Below are 18,912 nucleotides of genomic sequence, written 5' to 3'. Positions count from 1 at the left end.
TGCAGATAGAAGACAGTATCCAATCTTCAGGAAGAACTGAATGTGAGATGGTTTGCAGTGAATCCATCTTAATCGATATCTGGATATGTCCTCATTGGGTCTCCTGAGGTTGATTACTGGCCTCCAATCCCTGGGTTTCTTCCATACCAGGAAGATTGGAGAATACTGTACAACCCCTTGAGAAGTATATAATTAAACCTACAGTATGTGTAGGCTGCGTGCAATATTAGATCTAGACCTCAAACCAGACCCACCTCAACTACTAACATAAGTGGCAGGGTGAATTCCAGCATGCTAGAATGTGACTCATGGCACCCTGGTGATTTTCACTTTGGGTAGCTCTGCCAGAGTGTCACTAGTCACTGTCACAGAGTGTTGCTAGAGTGGGTGACGCTATAGAGATATCAGAAAATATTTTTTTATTTCTGCCCGTGTTGCTGTTGGAGAAATCTGATCACTCCCAAGACAGGCATTATAATTATTCCTCATTCAATCCAAACTAAGAACAGTTTTAGCTGAACATACATTTTCATTTCCTATCCAATGTTAGTACAGTAAACATACAGTAAATCCGATGGATACATGTTGCACATTGTTATTTCACTTTGCATGACCTCATGAAATAAACCCAAAAGTCAGTATGTTGGCAATACAGTTGGGAAGATGACCTGATGCTCTCACAGGAATACTGTATTAGGTTTTCCTGTAGGCAATAATTATTTAGATGTTCCCATGTCTTTTCCATACAAACACAATAGAAGAATTAGTCAAAAAATATGACCTGTGGGGGTCCATGTTTTCACAATGCTATGTGGGTGTATAAACCGGGAAAAAATGCTCCACTCCCATGCTGTCAGTAACCATGGTACAATGGTGGGGTGGGCAAAGGCACAACATCTTTCAGGGTGTCAGATCCTGGAGTACCCATTAAATGCTCCCTCATTGCATGGAAAAGAAAAACAAAATTGAATTTTAACAATAATTTGAATGTAAAAAAAAATATTCTGTTTTTCCACCAGACTGGAATTTTTGTTTAAGAACATTACCAATATTATTTATATGAATGGCATATATTCTGTAATACTTCATACAGAATGATGAAGATGCATCACAGTCATAATATTCCTCCTCTTGGCCATTTCTTTTTAATATCATGAAATCCAAGATATATTCATTCCTGTGAATTTAGCTCAATAAGGCGTCCTGCAAATACAGCGAGTGTTCCGATGACACAAACGATCATGAAGCCTGCCAAGAGGACATGATCGAGCACCATTGCCACAAACTTCCATTCTTCTGATGCCTGCAGAGAACACATGGGTTATATAGAAAACTGAAGTAAATAGCACACTGAGAATCACACTTGGGCTGATTCTACATGGACCCATTGGTCTAAAATCAGACCTCTCGCCTCCAAATTATTGGTGGTTGAGCGGTTAAAGCCCAGCTCTGGGTAAGGAACCCCAACCATCTCCTTCTTACCCCTTCACCCTTAAAAAAAATCAGTAAAAACATTAATTGGTGGTGGGTATACCCTAAACGCTGCAGATAGCTGCCATATGATGTAATGATGATTTTGTTTATAGCTTTGGTGTGAGGCCTCGTACACACGACCAAGTTTCTCGGCAAAAAAACAGCAAGAAACTTGCTGGGATTTTTTTTTTGCCGAGGAAACCGGTCGTGTGTACATTTTGACGAGGAAACTGTCGAGGATCTCGTCGAGCCAAAAAGAGAGCATGTCTTCTTTTTCCTCGACGGGAATGGAGAACCTTGCCTTGTCGAGTTCCTCGACAGCCTAACAAGGAACTCGACGAGAAAAACAATGTGTTTAGCCCGTCGAGTTCCTCGGTCGTGTGTACGAGGCTTGAGAGTAGAACCTCTATCAGGTCTTTGTTGATGTTTGTGCCTTCATATGGGAGATTCACCCTCACTATTTGTTCTATTGACCATTATCACCAGAAATTAAATTTGGGGAAAATACAATATCTCGAGTTGTCATCAAAACAGGAATAGAAGAAAAATATTTCAGTGGGGACATTAGCTCAGGTGGTGTTTCGTCAGATATTGCGACCCGTCAAAGTGTAACGGAAGTGGCGTTTCATCGCCACCATCTTGCTACACCCTGCACTCCTCCATAGTAAGGATACACTGAGAAGGGGATAAGCGGACATCTTGTTACACCCAACAGAGTTTTACATTTTACAAGTTTTTTAACAGTAAACCGACTTTATATAGTGACATGCAGTACTTACAACTCTGTCTTATTCTTTATATTTTCAATTTTAAAAGCTGCGGCAAGTGTGCTGATCTTACAGGTTTGTCAATCGGAAAGAAGTTTGCTGCTTTTAAAATTCAACATGTAAACATTTACATGGAGTTTTAAGTACTGTATTTCACTATATAAACTCAGTTTACTGTTACAAAAACGTGTAGAATGCAAAACTCTGGTGGGTGTAACAAGATGTCCACTTACCCCATCTCAGTGTATCCTTACAATGGACGAGTGCGGGGTGTAGCAAGGTGGCGGTGACGAAACGTTACTTCCGACACTTTCTGATGGGTCGCCTAATCTGATGAAACATTGCCAAATGTCTAATGCCTTGTACACACGATCGGAGTTTCAGTTGGAAAAAGTCAGACAGACTTTTTCCATCGGATATTCCGAAAACACTTGAAGCAGCAAAGACCATTCATTGTTGTCCAAGGTATGGGGAGAGAGTGTATTGGCCCCCTATGTTCATGATCTAAGTCAATGTGCTTAAGTCCTACTGCAAGTTTCTCCTTGCTTCCTGATGTACAGAATGTGACCACTGTAACTTTAGATATACTTGAATTATATATCAGACAGGAGGCTTCATATCTTGCATTAAACTTTCTTTTTAATGCTCATAGCAGAAAACCATAAAACACTTATTTCTTTAATACAGAGAAAAAATCTTCATAGGACTACAATACCCAGCAGCCCCCGGGGCCCCTCCCCCCTGACATAGTCTCTATATAAAGGGCTGTCTGGGTCTCCTCCTCCTCTTTCTTTCTGCTCATGGCATAAGATAAGTACATCGATTTTATATTCTGACATTATCTTTTATTATTGTGTAATTGACCCTATACAGTATTGCTAGTATTGTCTTATGTAAATACTTCTGGCTGGACTACCGCGCTGGCGCCGTTAGTCCAGCTCCTTTATCACATAGACTCTCTCACTGTCCTTTTTCTGTTCCCTGTCAGGCGCCATTTCCCCTTCTCCTCATAACTTCCCTCCCTCACCCTCTCGCCGCAATTCGCGGGCTTTGGTTTGTGGAGGGGCGCGGCCGAGAGACGCTGCTCCTCGGCACGCCTCCTTCCATTTGGCGTCCTATCAGAGCGAACGGCCGTAATCTCGCGAGATTACGGCCGTAGGAGCGAGGCGCGATTCCCTGCAATTCCTTCCACCTCAGAGCAACGGTCGGAAGGAGCAGGAGCGCGCTGCGGACTAGCTGCCCAAGTTTTTCTCCCTCTACTGCCGCAATACTCGGACCCAAGACCTCAACCACGGTCAGGTACCAGGGCAGATCAGGGGATCCTATCACCCGGACAGGGCAGTAATCGACCCTTACGGCTGCAGTGACCTTACTGCTGCAGTCTGCAGTCCCTAACTTTTGCTATATCAACTGTCACTAAAAGATTGCTTGTCAGTGATTTATCCCTGACAAATAAATTCCTGCTAGTTCATAGAATTAATATATATAGTTTATATAATGGCTACAGATGGCAATGGCTCGGGCCTGGGCAATGAGGTAGTGGAAATGGATGCATCGCATCTATTATCCACGAACCTGATACAGGAACTGATTGCCAAATCCATTCAAGCTGCTTTGTCGGCCAATACAACTGGACCAACCTCAGTCCCATCCACTTCGGGGTACCCCCCGACTAAAGGTAAAGTGGCCCAAAAACTCAAGCACTTGTCAGTGCAATTCGACTCCCCGGCAGGGGAAGTTTACAATGTGCCCCAAGCAGGATCCAATCCGACCTGCCACACCCCGCACATCTCAGACCACATCCGACCCTTGGGCCCCAAGGAGATAAGCAAAGGGCATAGATCCGCCAGGCGGATTAAACCAGACTCATATGACACATCCGATGACGAGTCTGAAGTGTCTGACGGAGCCGAATCCTCTGACTCACTCATAGACGACGAGGAGGATGCGGGGCTTACGGCGATCCACCATGACGCCAATGCTGAGATGTCACAAAATGCCATTGTAGACTCTCAAGGGCAAACATTATTCAACCCGGACGAGATTTCTCACCCGCGTTCGGGGGATTGGGCTCCACTCCCCCACGTGGCGCAGTATTTGGAACTATGGACCAGACGGTCCTTGGATAGGGTGAACCGCAACAAGCTGCGGTCAGAATGCCCCAGACCACATGTGGCAAACAAAGTGGCTATCACCCCCGAGATAGATCCGGTATTGCTCAAATATTTGACAAGATCCGGGAAATATGCAAAGAAAGGGATTGAAAGGTCCTTTAAAATTATCCAGGACCGTATACTAGATATCCTTGGTCCCCTCACAAAAATTCTAAATTTGGGGGAACAGGCGGCCTCATCAGCCCAACCTGTAGATTTAACACAACTCAGGGGCTGGGCCCAGCGCGCGATATGCCTGCTGGGCACCGCTAATACAACTTGCTCGGTGGAGCGCCGCCGCTCCATCCTGATGAAGTTGGACCCGCAACTCAGCCATCTGGCAGAAAATGAACCGGGACCTTCTGCAGGGGGTCTTCTCTTCGGAGATGACCTCATTAAAAATATAAATAAATTTGTGAGCCTCTTTTCGAGCCTGGACAAGGCACAATCATCATTGAGAAAATCCCAACCCGGCCGGGTTTTTGGGAAGGCCGGTAGAGGCAGAGGGCGATCTACCGGCCGCACTGCTCAGTACAGGCCCTACTCAAGACCACCCAATCAGCAGTACACTCCTGCTCCACAACCGTACACCTTGCCGATGGCTCAACCCGCACCCTTTTTCCCCCCACGGGGACGCCCCTGGAGGGGACGCGGAGGACGTGGATTCCCAAGGTCTAGGCCACCGACCGGTGAGTTTAATTCCATCTTTCATTCCACACACACAGGTGGGGGGCAGACTGATGTATTTTTCCCACGCCTGGTCCAAAATCTCGACGGATACTTGGATCCTCTCAACGGTAACGGGTTATCGGATAGAGTTCTTGTCTCTCCCGACATTAAACGTAATGCCCCATCCTATCCATTTTTCGGCCCAAAACATAGAACTGATCGACAAGGAACTCAGAGAGCTCCTGTCCAAGGGAGCGGTTCAGGAGGTAGACCCCCTCTCCCCCGGTTTCATCAGCAACATCTTCCTGGTGAAGAAGAAAGACGGCGGCCATCGCCCCGTCATAAATCTGAGAGATCTCAACCAGCATGTGGCATACCGCCATTTCAAGATGGAGGGTATCCACCTGTTACGCGATCTCCTGTGGCCAGGAGACTGGTTGATAAAAATAGATTTGAAAGACGCGTACCTCACGGTTCCTATGCACAGCGAATCTCAATCATTCCTAAAATTTCAGTGGCGGGACCGGATGTGGCAGTTCACCTGCCTCCCATTCGGCTTGTCATCAGCCCCATGGTGTTTCACCAAACTCCTCAAACCGGTAATAGCCGCTCTGAGGAGCAGAGGTGTGCGCCTAATAATATACCTGGACGACATGCTGATCATGGCTCGATCCAGAACGCTAGCCTATCTACACAGCCAATGGGCGGTGTCCCTGTTGGAGGAACTCGGTTTCCTCATCAACTTCAAGAAATCAGTCCTGGAACCCTCTCAAGAGATGGAATTCCTGGGGTTTCTGGTGGACACCAAACAAGCTCTTCTCCTGTTACCGAAAGCGAAACTGGCTCTGATTCGCAAAGAAATCAGGGCCACGTTACGCAAAGGTCGGGTCTCCCTTCGTTTGCTGGCTCGCATAGTAGGCCTCCTATCGGCCTCTATCCAGGCCATTTTCCCGGCACCTTTACATTATCGTGCTTTACAAAGACTAAAAACTCTCCACTTACAAGGGCTACGATACGCGGACGAAGTCCCGTTAAGCCCGGATGCCATAGAGGAACTACAATGGTGGCTTCGCCACGCCATCGAGTGGAACGGCAGGACTATTTTCAACTCCTACCTGGAGGTGATCATAGAATCAGACGCGAGTCGCCAGGGCTGGGGTGCCCGGTGCGGCCAGATCACCACCGGAGGGAAATGGTCCGTGGAGGAAACACGCCTCCACATCAATGCCTTGGAACTTTTGGCAGCATACTTCGCGGTCAAAAGTTTTCTCCCTCATACTTCCAACAAATGCGTACTCTTACGCATGGACAATATTGCAGCAGTGCAATACGTCAATCGCTTAGGAGGCACAAAATCCAAAATCCTGGCGGATATTGCATCCGACTTTTGGCAGTTCTGCCTCTCCATCAATACCACCCCTATGGCAGAATACCTGCCCGGGATTTCCAACACCGTTGCAGACTGGAATTCACGCTACCTTACGGATTCCAGCGACTGGACGCTGGATCGTACGGTCTTCCTGACACTGCAGTCTCTGTGGGGCCCTCTGCAGACGGACCTCTTTGCCTCTCGTCTCAACCGGCAACTACCCCGCTTTTACAGCTGGAGACCGGACCCAGAGGCATTGGCAGTCGATGCGTTCCGACAACTTTGGACGCGGGGGACACACTATGCGTTTCCCCCGTTCAACATGCTCACCAGGACGCTCCTTCAGGTAGCGACCCAGGTGGCGACGGTTGTGTTGATCACACCCTGGTGGCCGACACAACCGTGGTTTCCTCTCCTTCTAGGGATGTCGATCGACTTCCCCCGATTACTCCCGTTCACACCTCATCTCCTATCGAACGCAACCCTAGGCTGTCATCCTCTGTTGAGAGACGGCAACCTTACCCTTCTAGCGTGGTTGATCTCAGGTTCGGAATTCCTGATAACACGTTTTCACAATCAGCTAGAGACCTCCTCGCCTTGGCCTGGGCCCCAGGGACTAGGTCGGCGTACAGATCGGCCTGGACCCTGTGGGTGCGTTGGTGTGATCAACGGCAAATTGATGCCGTTCATGCACCTGTACCAGATATAGTGAATTATTTAGCAGACGCGTATGAGGCGGGCAAGTCTTATAGCTCATTAAATGTTTACAGATCTGCCATCTCGGCCTACCACTGCCCGGTGGAAGCTTCACCGGTGGGTAAACATCCGCTGATCTGCAGACTTCTACGGGGGGTAAAATATAACCGCCCCCCCCGACCTAGATATCAATCCACATGGGATGTCTCCCAGGTGTTGCGGCTCTTCACATCTTGGGGGGAAAATGATACCCTCTCATTGAAGAACCTTTCTATCAAGCTTTCTACCCTTTTATGCCTTATATCAGGGGTCTTGAATTAAAATTCAAGGAGGTCCGGTCACTAAAATTTCCTTTGGGCCGAGGTCCGAATCTCAAGTCCCCATTTTTCCCCATCACAGCGCCCCTTTATATCAGGTGCCCCCATCACAGCGCCCCTTTACATCAGGTGTCCCCATCACAGCACCCCTTTACATCAGGTGTCCCCATCACAGCACTCCTTTAAATCAGGGGTCCCCATCACAGCATCCCTTTAAATCAGGGGACCCCATCACAGTGCCCCTTTACATCAGGGGTCCCCATCACAGCACCTCTTTACATCAGGTGTCCCTATCACAGCACTCCTTTAAATCAGGGGTCCCCATCACAGCACTCCTTTAAATCAGGGGTCCCCATCACAGCACCTCTTTACATCAGGTGTCCCTATCACAGCACTCCTTTAAATCAGGGGTCCCCATCACAGCACCTCTTTACATCAGGTGTCCCTATCACAGCACTCCTTTAAATCAGGGGTCCCCATCACAGCACCTCTTTACATCAGGTGTCCCCATCACAGCATCCCTTTAAATCAGGGATCCCCATCACAGTGCCCCTTTACACCAGGTGTCCCCATCACAGTGCCCCTTTACACCAGGTGTCCCCATCACAGTGCCCCTTTACACCAGGTGTCCCCATCACAGTGCCCCTTTACACCAGGTGTCCCCATCACAGTGCCCCTTTACACCAGGTGTCCCCATCACAGTGCCCCTTTACATTAGGTGTCCCCATCACAGTGCCCCTTTACATTAGGTGTCCCCATCACAGTGCCCCTTTACATTAGGTGTCCCCATCACAGTGCCCCTTTACACCAGGTGTCCCCATCACAGTGCCCCTTTACACCAGGTGTCCCCATCACAGCACCCCTTTACATCAGGTGTCCCCATCACAGCACCCCTTTACATCAGGTGTCCCCATCACAGTGCCCCTTTACATTAGGTGTCCCCATCACAGTGCCCCTTTACATCAGGGGTCCCCATCACAGAGCTCCTTTACATCAGGTGTCCATATCACAGCACTCCTTTAAATCAGAGGTCCCCATCACAGCACCCCTTTACATTAGGGGTCCCCATCACAGCGCTCATTTACATCAGGCATTCCCATCAGAGTCCCTCTTTACATCAGCTGTCCCCATCAGAGTCCCCCTTAACATAAAATGTGCCCATCAGCGTGCCCCTTAACATAAAATAAGGGTCATACTGATGGGCACATTTTATGTTAAGGGACACTCTAATGGACAAGTTTTATGTTAAGGGACATCCTGATGGGCACATTTTATATGAAGGGGCACTCTGATGGGCACAAGAAAATGTGCCCCTTAACATAAAATCTGCCCATCAGAGTGCTCCTTAATACAAAAAGGGCCCATCAGTGTTGCTCTTAAAATAAAATATGCCAATCAGAGTGCTCCTTAACAATAAATGTTCCCATCAGCATGCCCCTTAACATAAAATAAGGGTCACGCTGATGGGCACCTTTTATGTTAAGGGGTACTCTGAGGGGCACATTTTATTTTAAGGGGCATGCTGATGGGTATATTTTTAATGTGCACACTGATAAGCATATTTTGTTAAGGGGCACACTGATGGACACATTTTGTTGTGCCCATCAGAGTGCCCCTTAACATAAAATATACCCATCAGCATACCCCTTAAAATAAAATGTGCCCATCAGAGTGCCCATTAACATAAAAGGTGCCCATCAGCGTGACCCTTATTTTATGTTAAGGGAAATGCTGATGGGAACATTTTTTGTTAATGGGCACTCTGATGGGCACATTTTATTTTAAGGGGTACGCTGATGGGTATATTTTATGTTAAGGGGCACTCTGATGGGCACAACAAAATGTGTCCATCAGTGTGCCCCTTAACAAAATATGCTCATCAGTGTGCACATTAAAAATATACCCATCAGCATGCCCCTTAAAATAAAATTCGTCCATCAGAGTGCCCCTTAACATAAAAAAAAGGTGCCCATCAGCGTGACCATTAATGACAGCACAATTACAAAAAAATCTGCCCATTCGTGACAACTAATTAACTTGTCACATACCTTGCATGCTGCGCGATAAGGAGAGCCCGGGAAATGCGAGCAGCAGGGGGGCGGGGCGCGCGCGTGACGTCACGCCCCAATCTCGCAAGGAGAGCCAGGAGTGGACCCGCATGCAGCAGGGGGCGGGGCACGCACGTGACGTCACGCCCCTACCTCGCGGCCCGTGACTGCTTGTCTTCTCCGCTCTCAGCGTCACTGGTTGCTGGGGAAACCCGCGGCCCCAGCAAACCAACGCTGAAATTTAAAATGATAATGGCGGTCCGGGCAGAAGCGCCACCCGGGCCGGACTCGGACCGCGGGCCGCCATTTAGTGACGGCTGCCTTATATCCATAAAACGGGTCTCAGATGTTAGAGCATTGGACATCTCCCGGCGTCAATTCTCGCCGGAGGGTGTACGGTTCTCTGTGGTTCGCCGTACGAAAACAGGGATCCATACAGTGTTCTACCCCTTTTTTCCTGACCACCCACACATCTGCGTGGTTCGGTGTTTGCAGCAATATGAATCTCGGACTGCGAACCTAAGGTCACCAAACCTGAATCAACTGTTGGTTTCATATGTGAAACCACACCTCCCAGTTTCCCCGGCTTCACTGGCCAGGTGGGTGAGATCGGCCATGGATATGGCCGGAATCGACACCTCGCTTTTCGGAGCTCACTCCACCAGGGGTGCCATGGCTACCAAAGTAGTCACTTCGGGGGGTTCCCTCTCGGACCTCCTACTAGCGGCGGACTGGTCATCAGAAACGACGTTTAGACAGTATTATTTCAGACCTTCTAACCATGTCTCTTCCTCAATACTTTAGATATATTGCATGTATTATATTATGGTGATTAGCTTTAAACATGCAAGATATGAAGCCTCCTGTCTGATATATAATTCGGGATTTTCCTAGTTAACATGACGGAAAATCTGAGTTATATGATGACAGGAGGCGAATATCTTCCCACCCTTCCCACCCTATCATAATATGTTTTCTCTTTCAGGCTATTGATGGGTGGAGTCTACGCCTATGCGGACGTTAAGAAAACACTCCGAAGTTCACGTATGACGGTTTTCTGTTTTTTGTTCCAGTTGAACACAGTTCAGATCGCATAACCATCACCCAGGTGATGTTCGCTTCTACGGCCCGGTTGGCCCTGTTTTCCAAAGTCGATGGAGCTTCCTCGATACCAACTGAACGAGATCCACAAGGATAGACTTACGTGATGTTCCGTGACTACCCAGGATCGCATAAAGAAAGAGGAGGAGGAGACCCAGACAGCCCTTTATATAGAGACTATGTCAGGGGGGAGGGGCCCCGGGGGCTGCTGGGTATTGTAGTCCTATGAAGATTTTTTCTCTGTATTAAAGAAATAAGTGTTTTATGGTTTTCTGCTATGAGCATTAAAAAGAAAGTTTAATGCAAGATATTCGCCTCCTGTCATCATATAACTCAGATTTTCCGTCATGTTAACTAGGAAAATCCCGAATTGCGAAAAGTCACTGTAGACTTGTCCTCATGTTACTTGCTACAAGCTGCTACAAGCTTCTATAGAAGTTCTCTCCCCTGCATGCCTGCCACAAATATAATGATGCCCCCAATTTTATTTTTATTTTCTGACCTACTCCTATACATTTAGGGGGTAATCCACAAAGATCGTGCGTAACTTAATTTTTTCCATTTAAGTTACACTGCCTTAAAATTTCTACCTAAGTGCCCGATCCACAAAGCACTTACCTAGACATTTTGGGCTGTGTAACTTAAATTCCGCCGGCGCAAGGCGTTCCTATTTTCATGGGGGCGATTCCCATTTAAATTAGGCACGCTCCCGCGCCGGCCGTACTGCGCATGCTCGTGACGTAATTTTCCCGAAGTGCATAGCGCGAAATTACGTTACGCCGAGCTTTGTGGATTGCGACGGGTCAATAAAGTTGCGTCGGGAAAAAAAAAAGATACGGCGCGAAAAAAAAAATTCAAAATTAAAAAAAAATCGCGTCGCTGGACAGAAAGGTCTGTTTTTACAAGGTGTAAACAGTTTACACCTTGTAAAATCAGCCCTAATTTTGCGTTTGCAAACTAAAACTTACGGAGAAAAAACGAAGCTGAAAAGCTTCGTGGATCTCCGTAAGTGCTAATTTGCATACCCGAGGCGGCATTTCGACACGAAATGCCCCCAGCGGCGGATGCGGTACTGCATCCTAAGATCCAGCAGTGTAAGTCCCTTACACATGCCGGATCTTCGTCCTAACTATGGAAAAATGATTCTGTGGATCAGTTCCATAGTTAGGAACAGGGATACGACGGCGTAACAGCAGTTACGCCGTCGTATCCCTTTTGTGGATTTGGCCCTTAGCCCTTAAGATTACGCTATTTGGCTAGAGAACAGTAGCCAGTGGCGGCCCGTCCATAGGGGGCGCTCGGGCGCCGCCCCCCCCAAGCTGTAAAAAAAAAAAAAAAAAAAAAAAAAAAAATTTTTTTAAAAAAAAATGTCACTTTAAGAGTGACCAGGCGCCGGACATGCGGCGGTCTATGGGAAGCTTCCCAGCCTGCAATCAGCTGATCGCAGGCTTGGAAGCTGATTTGCCCGTGTTTAGGGCGTGTGCAGGGCGCAAGCTGTGCGCCCGCACACACTCCCACTGTCATTTGATTTGCTAGAATGCATGGGTTTGTCATGGGATTGGCTCGGCGGGGACCGGAGGAGAGGTCAGTGGGCAGTGCCATTAATATTATATCATCTGGTGATATCTGGAGCGCGTGTGGGGGCATCATAGAGGAGCGGCGCCAACCATTAAAGGTAAGGAACAGACCGGCTCCTTCCCCCACTCCAGCACCAGCAGCACCCTAGCATCCATTGCCTGCCAGCCCCGCCACCATCACCGAGCCCCACCGCAGCTGAATACTTCTCTCTGCGCTAGTACTGCCAGTGACAAGCAGCAGCGGCGGCCCCCCCTCTCCCCCCCCCCCAGAGTTCAGTCCCGCCGCCACACTCCGCTCCGGATCAGCAGTGTGCACTCGCAACAGCTTCGGGTCCCCCCCCCCCACTTCAATGTGCCGACGTCTGATCGGCACATTGAGGTGGGGGGGGGGGGGACCTGAAGCTGTTGCGAGTGCACACTGCTGATCCGGAGCGGAGTGGGTCTGGGCGGCAGGACTCGGAGTGAACTGGGGGGGGGGGGGAGGGGAGGGGGGCTGCTGCTTGTCAGTTGTCACTGAACTTAGATCACAGGACTCGGAGTGAACTGGGGGGGGGGGGGCTACTGCTTCTGCTTGTCACTGAACTTACACACTGACAGGACTCGGAGTGAACTAGGGGGGGAGGGGAGGGGCCCCCTCCCCCCGGGCCCCCTCCCCCCCTAGTTCACTCCGAGTCCTGTCATTGTGTAAGTCTCCTCCCCTCCCCCCCACTTTCTCTAAAGTTCACACTGCCCGAGCGGAGCTGGCGCTGCTAAGGTAAGCCAGCCAAGCCACAGAATTCAGTTCAAAATGGATTTGATTGATCGCCCCATTAGGTCATCAGCGGACAGCGGTGCACTGCCTGATCCCCACCCATCCACCTTGGAGCCTGTTATTGTATTTAGACTGCTGGGACTTGTAGTTCTCCATCATCTCCTGGGGCTCAGGGCATGCAATCCACCATCTATGGGACTACAAGTCCCAGCAGTGAGAAAAACTGAACAAATATGGTGGATTGCATGCACCTGAGCCCCAGGAGATGATGGAGAACTACAAGTCCCAGCAGGTTATAATATAAAGCTCCGAGGTGGATGGATGTCTGGACAGTGACAATTGATGGGCGCAGTGGTGACAATTGATGGGCACAGTGGTGACAATTGATGGGCACAGTGGTGACAATTGGTGGGCACAGTGGTGACAATTGGTGGCATGGCACAGTGGTGACAATTGGTGGCATGGCACAGTGGTGACAATTGATGGCACAGTGGTAACAATTGAGGGCATGGCACAGTGGTAACAATTGATGGCATGGCACAGTGGTGACAATTGATGGCACAGTGGTAACAATTGATGGCATGGCACAGTGGTAACAATTGATGGCATGGCACAGTGGTAACAATTGATGGCATGGCACAGTGGTAACAATTGATGGCATGGCACAGTGGTGACAATTGATGGCACAGTGGTAACAATTGATGGCATGGCACAGTGGTGACAATTGATGGCACAGTGGTGACAATTGATGGCACAATGGTGACAATTGATGGCATGGCAAAGTGGTGACAATTGATGGCATGGCAAAGTGGTGACAATTGATGGCATGGCAAAGTGGTGACAATTGATGGCATGGCAAAGTGGTGACAATTGATGGCATAGTGGTAACAATTGATGGCATGGCACGGTGGTAACAATTGATGGCATGGCACAGTGGTGACAATTGATGGCACAGTGGTAACAATTGATGGCATGGCACAGTGGTGACAATTGATGGCACAGTGGTAACAATTGATGGCATGGCACAGTGGTAACAATTGATGGCATGGCACAGTGGTAACAATTGATGGCATGGCACAGTGGTGACAATTGATGGCACAGTGGTAACAATTGATGGCATGGCACGGTGGTAACAATTGATGGCATGGCACAGTGGTGACAATTGATGGCACAGTGGTAACAATTGATGGCATGGCACAGTGGTGACAATTGATGGCACACAGTGGTGACAATTGATGGCATGGCACAGTGGTGACAATTGATGGCATGGCAAAGTGGTGACAATTGATGGCATGGCAAAGTGGTGACAATTGATGGCATGGCAAAGTGGTGACAATTGATGGCATGGCAAAGTGGTGACAATTGATGGCATGGCAAAGTGGTGACAATTGATGGCATGGCAAAGTGGTGACAATTGATGGCATAGTGGTAACAATTGATGGCATGGCACGGTGGTAACAATTGATGGCACAGTGGTAACAATTGATGGCATGGCACAGTGGTGACAATTGATGGCACAGTGGTAACAATTGATGGCATGGCACAGTGGTGACAATTGATGGCACAGTGGTGACAATTGATGGCATGGCACAGTGGTGACAATTGATGGCATGGCAAAGTGGTGACAATTGATGGCATGGCAAAGTGGTGACAATTGATGGCATGGCAAAGTGGTGACAATTGATGGCATGGCAAAGTGGTGACAATGGATGGCATGGCAAAGTGGTGACAATTGATGGCACAGTGGCTGTGTTTGATGGCATGGCACAGTGGTTGCGTTTTGATGGCATGGCACAGTGGCTGCGTTTGATGGCATGGCACAGTGGTGATAATTGATGGGCCCAGTGAGGCTGCAATTGTTTTGTTTATTGTTTTGTTTATTATTGCATGCACCTGAGCCCCAGGAGATGATGGAGAACTACAAGTCCCAGCAGGTTATAATATAAAGCTCCGAGGTGGATGGATGTCTGGACAGTGACAATTGATGGGCACAGTGGTGACAATTGATGGGCACAGTGGTGACAATTGATGGGCACAGTGGTGACAATTGGTGGGCACAGTGGTGACAATTGGTGGCATGGCACAGTGGTGACAATTGGTGGCATGGCACAGTGGTGACAATTGATGGCACAGTGGTAACAATTGAGGGCATGGCACAGTGGTAACAATTGATGGCATGGCACAGTGGTGACAATTGATGGCACAGTGGTGACAATTGATGGCATGGCACAGTGGTAACAATTGATGACATGGCACAGTGGTAACAATTGATGGCATGGCACAGTGGTAACAATTGATGGCATGGCACAGTGGTGACAATTGATGGCACAGTGGTAACAATTGATGGCATGGCACAGTGGTGACAATTGATGGCACAGTGGTGACAATTGATGGCACAATGGTGACAATTGATGGCATGGCAAAGTGGTGACAATTGATGGCATGGCAAAGTGGTGACAATTGATGGCATGGCAAAGTGGTGACAATTGATGGCATGGCAAAGTGGTGACAATTGATGGCATAGTGGTAACAATTGATGGCATGGCACGGTGGTAACAATTGATGGCATGGCACAGTGGTGACAATTGATGGCACAGTGGTAACAATTGATGGCATGGCACAGTGGTGACAATTGATGGCACAGTGGTAACAATTGATGGCATGGCACAGTGGTAACAATTGATGGCATGGCACAGTGGTAACAATTGATGGCATGGCACAGTGGTGACAATTGATGGCACAGTGGTAACAATTGATGGCATGGCACGGTGGTAACAATTGATGGCATGGCACAGTGGTGACAATTGATGGCACAGTGGTAACAATTGATGGCATGGCACAGTGGTGACAATTGATGGCACACAGTGGTGACAATTGATGGCATGGCAAAGTGGTGACAATTGATGGCATGGCAAAGTGGTGACAATTGATGGCATGGCAAAGTGGTGACAATTGATGGCATGGCAAAGTGGTGACAATTGATGGCATGGCAAAGTGGTGACAATTGATGGCATAGTGGTAACAATTGATGGCATGGCACAGTGGTGACAATTGATGGCACAGTGGTAACAATTGATGGCATGGCACAGTGGTGACAATTGATGGCACAGTGGTGACAATTGATGGCATGGCACAGTGGTGACAATTGATGGCATGGCAAAGTGGTGACAATTGATGGCATGGCAAAGTGGTGACAATTGATGGCATGGCAAAGTGGTGACAATTGATGGCATGGCAAAGTGGTGACAATGGATGGCATGGCAAAGTGGTGACAATTGATGGCATAGTGGCTGTGTTTGATGGCATGGCACAGTGGTTGCGTTTTGATGGCATGGCACAGTGGCTGCGTTTGATGGCATGGCACAGTGGTGATAATTGATGGGCCCAGTGAGGCTGCAATTGTTTTATTTTTTTCGTTTGCGCCCCCCCAAACAATTTGAGCACCAGCCGCCACTGCAGTAGACCTTATCTTTATTTTATTTAGTCGAACATGGATGAAAAATTCTGTGATAAATACCTTATTGGATTCCTGGTCAGATTTCATGGTTTCTGCTATATACTTGACTCCTTCTATAGCACTCTTGACTTCAGGGTTCTTCAAGATTGGTGACTGGTAGATCACAGCAGCTGGACCCAGTTTTCCTGAAATTTCTGATATGTCAATGTCTTCTGCAAAAACCTTTGGGCTCTGCTTTTCTTGGGAAGGTCGTTTCATGGTAGAGAAGAACATCATATTTGGGATTGTTTCAATGAATATCTGAAAAAATAGAGACATAAATGTGTTTAGGCATCTATGGCCTTCTTTATCTGACAGAAGAATTGTCTCATACAATGCAGGTCCCACATAGAAACTCATTTAGGATTCCTTCAGCATAGCATGTGTAGCACTAGCCCCGAAGGAGCTGCTGGTTGTTTTGGGTGGCACATTTACCTCGTGGCTCTTCCAAATTCCTAGGGGTGAATGGTGCATATAGCAATAGTAAAGGAATGTCCGCAACAAGTGTCTTTGCTGTGCTTTTTATTACCCAGCCGGGTAAAAACAATGAACTTGTGATGAAAGGGATAGAGTTTGCAGGAAGAAGGAGAACAGCAGATTCAGGTGTAGTATTAGGAACAGTGCCGTTCCCATATATAACACTTTCCGCACCACTCCTGCCTGAGTGGGTTTAGTGTACCCGGACAGGCCTCTCTCACTGACCTGGCAGCCGGAGTATCACTCCATAGTTGCCAACATTTTTTAAAAATTTCCAAGGACACTTTGCAGCACAGCTATTAATTAATTACCACACTGACTTCTCCGAAGCTCCACCCACTCCGCATAATCTTCGCCTGGCGAAGATCATGCGTAGTGGGTGGAGCTTCGGGGAAGTCAGTGTGGTAATTAATTAATAGCTGTGCTGCAAAGTGTCCCTGGACAAATGTTGGGAAACTATGTCACTCGAACCTTAGTAGGATAAAGTCTCTGCCACAGACCCTCCTGAATGAACTTGAACTTGAGGAAAAGTCTCTGCCACAGACCCTCCTGAAATAGACGTCAGGGAGACACCTCTGCCACAGGCCCTCTCTGATTGCAGTTACGGAGGCATTCCTCCTTAGGTGAATTAAGCCTGGATCTCCTTTTTAATGTCGCCCAGGTAGCAACTGACAGGTGATTAATCTTTCAGTGTCCGGTTACCTTGATCCCCAGTGTTTTTCCTAAAACCTTTTGGACCGCCAGCCTTTCATTGGCAGAGAAAGGGGAACTGCCGCTCTAGGTGAGTGCACTCAGCAATCAGTGTCCTCTCAGAAGCGTGGGTGCTGGCAATGATACTGGGGTATCAGCGCTGATACCCCAGTGCGAAACGCGTCAGCTATCCACCCCACTGTCTGCTGTGACTTGTAGTGCTGTTTCCATTTTTTACAATTAAAAGCAACTTTTTAAGAATTTCGTGGAAGTGCGGCTGTCCAGTCTTTTCTCCGGTCTTAGCCTCTCATTGGCGCTCCTCAGACAGACTCCCCACTGAACAGCTATACCGCTTGGGATCCTCAAAAGTGGGAACCCAGTCGATCACTGGGTCCCCGTCGCTGCTCAAATGTTCCGGACCAACATGGTCCCGGAACCAGGAACAACACGTGGCATGCACGCCCTGGCCAGGTAGGCCATAACGCCGGGGCGCCGTGATGTGGTCACCCTAAAGGTGGGTGACACACTGCACAAAGAATGGCCGCTTCCTGTATATGGATTCATCGGGTAGTGTGCGGGTATTCCGTCACTTCCTCGATGCCGCAATGTCTCCTGGGAGCTTTTGTCATTGTTCCCAGGAGACATTGCGGAGGTCTGCCACGAGTTATCACGGGATTTAGAAAGAACTTACTGCAGCCAGTAACATAAAGGATTACTAAGGTACAGTGGATCGAAAAAAAAAAAACATGCGGTTTAGTAATTATGCATATGAGCGTATCATTTTTGGGGAAGTGGATCTTGGGTGGGAGTTCCCACACTTTTTTCCCCAGGACTTGACCCCTGCGTGAGACGGACCTCTCCGTGCATGGAGAGAGGGGTCAAGACCTACCACGTGGTATACTACATTCCAACCTGGGTGAGAGGGGCCTAGCTCCGTTTGTTTGCCAACCCGTGTCCTGAGCTTCACATTGGGAGATCGATACAGCCGATCTGCTGCACGAGTGTCGCTACATAAGCTACTGCCCGGAAGGCATTGAATCGGCCTGGTCATTGGTGAGAGGGCAATCGCCCAACCTTTACAAAACCAAAGCTGTGTACTAACAATCAGATTATCGTATGATCGTTTAGAAAGCGGTATGATTTTTGTATAATTTTCTGATCATGTGTACAGCCATAAGCCAAATTTAGGTACTTACACTGCTTGCATTTAAACAAATACATGCAGTGAATACAAAGTTCCATTCAATTATTTATTTGATATTTACCTTTGCTTTAAGGCTGGCCATATTCATTACAATCCAGTTGCACAATCTCTGATCAATTTTATT

The 18,912-nt window shown here is 48.1% G+C and overlaps 1 protein-coding gene across 1 annotated transcript in view; it reads right to left on the bottom strand.

Moving 5' to 3' along the window:
- Window positions 1-396: 396 nt before the first annotated feature.
- LOC120943993 (acetylcholine receptor subunit alpha-1-B-like) overlaps window positions 397-18,912 on the bottom strand; it is a 42,484-nt gene continuing 23,968 nt past the window's right edge. The window contains exons 8-9 of the mRNA XM_040357715.1: window positions 16,439-16,678; window positions 397-1,303 (exon numbers count right to left, since the gene is read on the bottom strand). Coding sequence (XP_040213649.1) covers window positions 1,172-1,303; window positions 16,439-16,678 — 372 coding nt within the window. The 3' untranslated portion in view covers window positions 397-1,171. The remainder of the gene's footprint in view (window positions 1,304-16,438; window positions 16,679-18,912) is intronic.

This window comes from Rana temporaria, chromosome 6 (assembly GCF_905171775.1).
Source record: "Rana temporaria chromosome 6, aRanTem1.1, whole genome shotgun sequence".
NCBI lineage: Eukaryota > Metazoa > Chordata > Amphibia > Anura > Ranidae > Rana > Rana temporaria.
Note: the sequence above shows the minus strand (reverse complement) of the source record. Positions and strands in the feature narration are given on the sequence as shown.